At 39.0% G+C, this 7,500-nt stretch overlaps 1 protein-coding gene across 1 annotated transcript in view; it reads left to right on the plus strand.

Annotated features, from left to right (window-relative positions):
* LOC138013869 (uncharacterized) overlaps positions 1-7,455 on the plus strand; it is a 24,031-nt gene extending 16,576 nt beyond the window's left edge. The window contains exon 7 of the mRNA XM_068860914.1: positions 7,064-7,455. Coding sequence (XP_068717015.1) covers positions 7,064-7,455 — 392 coding nt within the window. The remainder of the gene's footprint in view (positions 1-7,063) is intronic.
* Positions 7,456-7,500: the final 45 nt, after the last annotated feature.

Below are 7,500 nucleotides of genomic sequence, written 5' to 3' on the forward strand. Positions count from 1 at the left end.
CCGTGATTGTTATTGTAGTTTCAGTTAAATTTTGCTGTTTGTAGTTGAAGTAGTGGTATGAGTTCTAGCTGTAGTAAGTGCTGTTTTGAGCCTCATGTTGAGGGCTAGTCTGTTGTTCCACCAGTTTCTGTTCACTTTAGTAAAAGAAGATCCCGCTTGCACGTGAAGAACGGTTCGCAGTTTGGGGAAACATCCCTCTATTTGGGGAAGGGGGCAATAAAGTGAGTTGAAGATGGAATTGTAATAAACGTTGTAAGTAGTTGTTATGGTTGTCCCAGTGACAGTTTTTGTTGCAGTTGTCTTCACGTACGGAAGGTCAGAGTCTACCAGACTCTGTTCACTTTCTGGAGATGCTGCTTGCTTGTTGGGAGGAAACAGTTCTGTAGGGAAGGGGGGTGCAACGGGTGCGTAATGAACAAAGCCTTAAAGTCCGTTTGGATAAAGCGATTTCACCTGAGCGAGAATTCGGCATGGACGGTTATTCCCAATGAAGTCACATCACAATTGGGAGGCTTAACCTTCCCCTCAACCTGTAACTGTAACAGCAAGGATCTTAACATCAAAGAGCTACCACTCGAGAAGAAGAATAATAAGATGTCATGAACAAAGAAAACGATTATATGGAACAACCAAGATATCAAAGTTGATAACAAGACGATTTTTTTCCGTACTTGGTTTGATAAAGGAGTTTACATCTTAAAATACCTTCTCGACCAGAATTTAGATTTCCTCACCTATGAAGAATTTAAATTCCGATATCAGTTGCAAACAAATGTTTTGACCTATTATGGACTAATAAACGCTACTCCGCAAGAATATAAAAAAGCAATAAAACGAACAGGTGTACAGCAAGAGCATCTTACACAACCACGGGAGAACTTGAAAGTGTTAACAACCAAAGCCATTCATAAAAGTTTCGTTAATCATATGTTTGAAGAACCCACAACAAAACAACGCCTTATTGCAAGAGCATTTGAAAGCAATGGTTTATGCGAAATGTGGGGGGGGGGGGGGGGGGCAAACAAAGAGAATAGAGAATGTCTACCAATCTTCTTTTGGAGACCAAACCGTGGATCCTTTGTTACTACCAGACACTATTGGTCCACATGCAAAGTAATCGTTTCACATTTAAACTCCAAATTGATTTTTCTTGCCTAATGTCTAAGCGCTACATCTGGATTTGCCGTTTGAAAGAACGATACCCAACACAAAACAACTTCTTGCTTTCCCTGAAACAGACGCACCAATTGGAAAACAAAACAACAAGAAATTCAAAGAAATGGAAGCCATTCCTGTCCCCGCTGGAGCGAGTTTCCTAAACCCTTAACCTTGAATCTTTAAATATTGATTCCTCTATTTTAAAACTATAGTTATAGATGTAACCCCAAAGGAAAAAGGGTTTTATGACGTGCTAGAAGTCGTATTTTATTCATTTATTTTTTCTATTATTATTACTTCTTTGTCATGCTAGAAAACATGTAATTTAATGCAATTAGTGTTTGGTAATGCTGTAACTCATGTCACGTTCCTATTGCACCGGACCAAATAAGCAAATACTTTATTTAACTTAGTCTTCTCCATCACTATAGAAATGAAGCTAACTATGTTCCAGTACAAAACTTTACATAATATAGTTTTTACTTAAAGCAAATTCTTTAAATCTAAACTCGCCAGCAGTGATCTTTGTTATTTATGCTTAAAAACAAAACAAGATCTAAAGCATATGCTTGTTTCATGTCCGGTAGTATCAGAGTTCTGGGAAATCTTTCTGGAATGGTATGGGACACTAACGGCAATAAAACTAGAATTATCAACCCTGAAAATCTTATATGGTATCATAGATAACGACAGCCAATAGAGAACCCAATAGAGGCTCGCGCCTCCGGCGCTCGTTTGGTCCGTCTCCTCACTGGACCTCACCCTCTCGCAAAAAAAAAAAAAAACCTGCCTAGGGTCCTGGGAAGTCATGGGACTATTGCTCTGTATGGGGCAATAAAATTGGGGTAAGATCGGAAATCAGCCCATAGAGGCACCTCTGGCAGCCGCTATCAGTCCATATTTGTTCTCACCCACCCAACTACACATGAATGTGAAAGAAGGACAGACCACAACACCTACTCTTCACGAACAGTGTGTGGGTTCATTATCGTCCCACAGCGTTGATAACAGGAAGGGTTGTGAGATGGGGCTTAGAGTTTATGGTCCTTATTCAGGAAGACTTGAAATACTAACCATGTGCAGATGAGATTACAAAGGCAGTAGTTTTTGCTCGGTTATTTTAAAGGCCCTGAGCGTTGGTGCGACCAGGGTTTGAACCCGTGATCTCCTGCATGAAAGCATGATGCTCAACCAACTAAGCCACTGGCTGTCCGTGGCTTAGTTGCTTTAATGTGCCGCCCTTAACGTGCTACTACGTTCAAAAGTCATTTCTCGTTTTTCTTCACATTTTGAAAGTCTTTGTGCTTAATGCCCAAAATGAGAAATTTTATGCAATAATTTCAGAGAAAAACTGACAGCATTTTTTTTTTCATTTAACGGTCCACCATTACTTGGTGCAATTCTGACAGATAAAATGTCGCTTTTTGAACATACAAGAAGGGAGGAGAGTAAAACAAAGCATGGTAAACTTCGATATTTGTGCTGATGTTTAGTCCTTTGCATTTCCAGACAGTGTCTCGTGAGTCTTCTGAACGCAGAACTGGCACTAGGATCGGTTTCCGCCGCTCACTCGAGTTCAGGCATCCTCCCTGAGAAGAAAATTAGTGAAGTTTCCAAACTCAGGTGGTAGAAAACGACACAGCACTATTATTCTCCAGCTAACAGCTTCTCGATCACTGTCCGTTGTCTAAATCTTGCTTGTTTCCCACCTTGAAAGCACTGTAAAGCTTGAACAGGGCGCGTCAAAGAATACCTTTGCAGCCACAGATATGAACCAAAAATATAATTTATGCATGGTCGACATTTGTGCAGGCGACTTTCTGATTGGCGGAGATTAACAATGGCTTACCTCACGCATCCAGCCAAGATTTCGGAAGTGAACGCTGGCTCATTTCCAGACACAGCGGCTGGTAATCGAGGCTAAACTGGCACGGACGATTCTGAGAAACGTCCACATCAAATATTTGCAAATCTCGAGAGAGTGCTGCCAAGATATTCAAATTTGTCGATGGTATTTAGGTAACACCCTGCAACAGTGGTTTCAGGTTAAACGCATGAAGCTGGAACAATACATTGATTGTCAAGCCGGAGTCGGAACACGCTCTTTTCGAGATGTTAACAATGTCAGCTTGACTGGATGCGTTCAACACAATGTCAAAAAGCAAGTCGACAATTGTTGTTTCTTCCCCCCTCGCTTTGACTTTTAAGTGACAAAGCTTGCGATTTGCTGACCATCAATAGAGTATTGTAAAATGTCTCCCATGTCATTGTAGCATCAGTCAGCTTTGCGACAAATACCACGCTGAAGGGTATCGAAGCAACAACACAGCCCTGCTTAACTTCGTTTGTCACAGGAAAAGAGATGGCATGCCATCGTGAGATTCTCGCACAATGTTGATGAACAGACTTGCACATCTAAACTTTGTGACGATCTTCCACAGGCCTTCACAGTTCACCATCTCAAATACTTTTGTCCGATCAATGAAGGTTGTGTACAGATCAACACTTCCTCGCGACATTTTTCCCGCAAGTGACAAGCAGCGAAAGTTAAGATGATGGTGCTTTAGTCTTTCCAAAGCTAGCTTTGTCTCTTGGGAAGTAGAGAGTATTTTCAAGGTGTTGTGTCAGTCGGCTTACGAAGACTTGAGCCAAGATCTTTGGAGCAATGGAAAGAAGGGAAATTCCCCTTTAATTATTGCAGTCGACATGGTTTCCATTGTGCTTGTATAGCTGGATTACTGATGCTTCTTCCAGCTCTTGGGGACGTTTGCCTGACTGATCAAGTTGTTTTGAAGCAGGCAAGTCAGTTTGGCTGTTAGCACTGGGCCTCAGGCTGAGCATTTTTAAGCAGGCTTTTTTCTTGCATCAGAGACCGCAGATGTATCATGAGTCATCTGAACGAAGGCAGCAATGGCTTCATCGTTGGTCAGTGGCTCAGGAAAACGCATGTTGACTGGTTCATGTGTGAGATGTCCAAGTGTAGCATCATTGCATTTGGTGGCTGAAGGACAGATACGAACACTGTTAAGGTGCTCCAGCTGATGTTACGTGTGAAAGGTCCAAGCATTTGTGAGGCTGCTCCATAAGTTGTATCATGGAGTTTGGACCGCTCGTCCTCAACATTAACATGGCTAGGAAGATCTTTCAGCTGATTGGCAAGTTGATCAGCCAGAGCTTGTATCACAGATTTGGCAGAAAGCACCACATAGTCTTTGTCACTTTGACGTCATTTTGACCTTTCTGACAGTCAAGCACATGCTTTCTCAAATCCCATAATACACCTTGTTTACCCCCCAACATTTGACATAGGCATTGTTTTCGAATTCTCTTGGGACGTAATTAAAAACAATGATTATGCAACATTTTGGGGGGTAAACAAGATGTATTATGGAAGGCAGAAGACACTGTTGGTAACGAGAAGATGTTGCGATGAACACAATTCCAAGAGTAATGTGCTGTTCCACTTGCACCTGTCTATGCCATGCTTCCTCAAGACCTCTTCCCAAGTTGAAAAGTTGGAGCCCAGTCACCCAGTAAGATGAACTTGTCTGGTTTTAGGACTGAAGAGATGATGTTATCCAGATCACCGCAGAATTGAAACTTGGCGTCTTCAGGGTTGCAAAGCACAGCAACAAACGAATTCGTTTTTCAAGATACAAGTGCTCATGCTGAGCCAAGAGCAGCTCAAGAAAATTACAATGCAGGCTTCTTGGAAGGAAAGAAAATTCTCGGTGCGTCATCTGTTGTTGATTTTGAGCTACTCTTAAACAGGTATTCATTTTTCGAAGCATTGGAAAACGAGTTATTGCCTTCCACAAGAATTGAAATAAAATTGATGATTGAATCTGACAATAACCTTCTTTGGCAAGCTGCTGTAGGGTTATGATCATGAAAATGCAGTTATTTGTATCAAGGATTGTCTTCAATTCTGTAGGTCAATCTTTGTACATGGAACAATATCTTAAACCACATAAATGGATTTATTTGAGAGAAAATATTGCAAGACGCAAGTCTACACGGCAAAGATCAGGACATTTTACAATATCTTCTGGTGAATCAAAACCTCGTCAAGTTTTTGTTTTCATAATAGATGATGCTAATTTGGACAACCAAGCAGCTAATCCATTTTTGTATGACACCTTTTCTGTATACACAAATCCAAGAACAATGACTGAATGTCATCTTGGAGTCGGAAATGGCATCGAATACCCTGATTTCCATTTTAATCCTACAGAAGATTTAACACAAGTATACAGAGATGTACTAAAATTTACTCATTAAAACAGTGAATTTGGTGAAGGAACGCTTTTGACAAGAACAAACTTTTAAACACTGATCCCATTCATATATTTCGATTTAACGAAACAAAAAGCAGATATGAAAGACGCAATAGTAAAACTAGTGTTTAGATATGAACTTTCTGGAACAACAGCAATGGCTGATTCCATATATGCCTTAACCCGTAGTGAACAAGAAGTCGAGTTTTTTCAAAAAGATGGTAAATTGTTGTTTAGATAAAGTGTATTTAATATGTTTTACGTAAGCTATAATTATGACTGCTATAGTTATGACTGTTTATTATGCACAGGGAGTTTAATTGTCTGAAGGACATAAAGCAAATTAGCAAAAGCAATAAATGACAAATCACCACTGACACTTCGATTGAGTTCAAATCAACTCCAGGCCCTCATCAATTAATGCTCACCAAAACTCAGATGAAAAAAATACAAAAAGAAATGAAAAATAAAACAGGATCGTACATAAAAATATCGAGATCACAGATCAAAAATATAGTATGAATTGGAAAAGTCTTCATGTTGATAAATCAAGGCTTAGAAAATCTATTCCAATCTATGTACCAAAAAGTTACCAACAATACCATTTAGAGGCGGTGATAATATGTATTATTATCCACATATGCCACCTCCTCCAACATAAAAATCATGGGCTGATTATAGCCCAAAAAGGAACATGGGTATAAAATTCATAAACAAAGCGCTGAGCAACTTTGATTTGATCGATTGGGTTAGAAAGCTTGGAATAAAACATTTCAGAGGGATTTATTCCAGAGATAACCTGCCTCAAAAAATCATGAAAAAAGAAGTTGGCATCATTAATTTGGATACAAAAATCAGTAGAGGAACACATTGGGTTACATATAGGAATATTGTCCCAAAATATACAGAATACTTTGATTCTTTCGGCCTTAAAAAGCCGTTGGAAGTAGCTAATTACCTTAATAAAAGTGGTAAACCATTGCTGTTTTCCTGCGATGAAATACAAGAGACAAATTCTGTTTTATGCGGCTACTGGGATTTATATTATTTGATTGAACGACAAAGAGGAAAAGGCATATTAGAAACCATACATAATGCTAAATTCGACATGGGAAACAAAAGTGTAAACAATCGTTTTATAATCAACTATTTCAGAAATATAGAATTTATATATATATAAATTATTAAAAGTTATTGCGTTAAACAGAGAAAACAAACTGAATACGTTGAACCATCTGGCTACAAACGTGCAAAAAATGGAAGATTAATGTTTTATTGAACTTGTGCAGAATGTGGTATTAAAAAGACTCGATTTGTTAAAAAATAGGGAAACTAATTAGCCGACCTGAGAGGGTCGGCAAAGGAATAATGGATGCCGATTGGTACTGCTGAAAAAATAACAGGCGTGACATCAAAAATAATTCCCAGTACGAAATACGTTTTTGACTGATATTAGTCAGGTGATATCCTGAAAAGTGCTTTTGGAACTGACCATGGCATTTTTTCCAAAAAATTTTGGACAGGTATGCCGAAAGACTACAGATTTGCTTGAAGATACAACCCACGATCGAAAAAACAGGAAGAAGTTGAAATAGTGTTAATGCCTGATAATGTTTGGTATTACAAAGATACCCATAAGCCAGTGTTTGGTAAAGGATTTGATACACATAAAGCTATTGGTAAATTACCAAGACCTAAAGCAGGTTATAATCCAGGCAAATACAAATATACGGGTCCTTATAATCCTTTACACGAACAATTAGAATATGATAAAAACACCGGCAAGGTTAATAAATGGCATGTACAACCTTATAACAAAGTAGATGAGATAGCAGCTTACCATGATATTTGCTACGAGATGGGAAAAAACAAAGGTGATTGTGATCGACAAATGGTGAAATCGTTGGATGAGATACCGTATGGTGAAATGCCTAAGTGCGGGCAAACAGCTAAATTTTTGATAAACACAAAACAAAAACTGGGTCTTGGTGTTAAACCAAAAAATGGAAAGCGGCACTGAGTAATGATGATTGGGCTCAGCAGTTAGCTAACGAATTATACAAAC

Source organism: Montipora capricornis, chromosome 8, assembly GCF_036669925.1.
Source record: "Montipora capricornis isolate CH-2021 chromosome 8, ASM3666992v2, whole genome shotgun sequence".
Lineage (NCBI taxonomy): Eukaryota > Metazoa > Cnidaria > Anthozoa > Scleractinia > Acroporidae > Montipora > Montipora capricornis.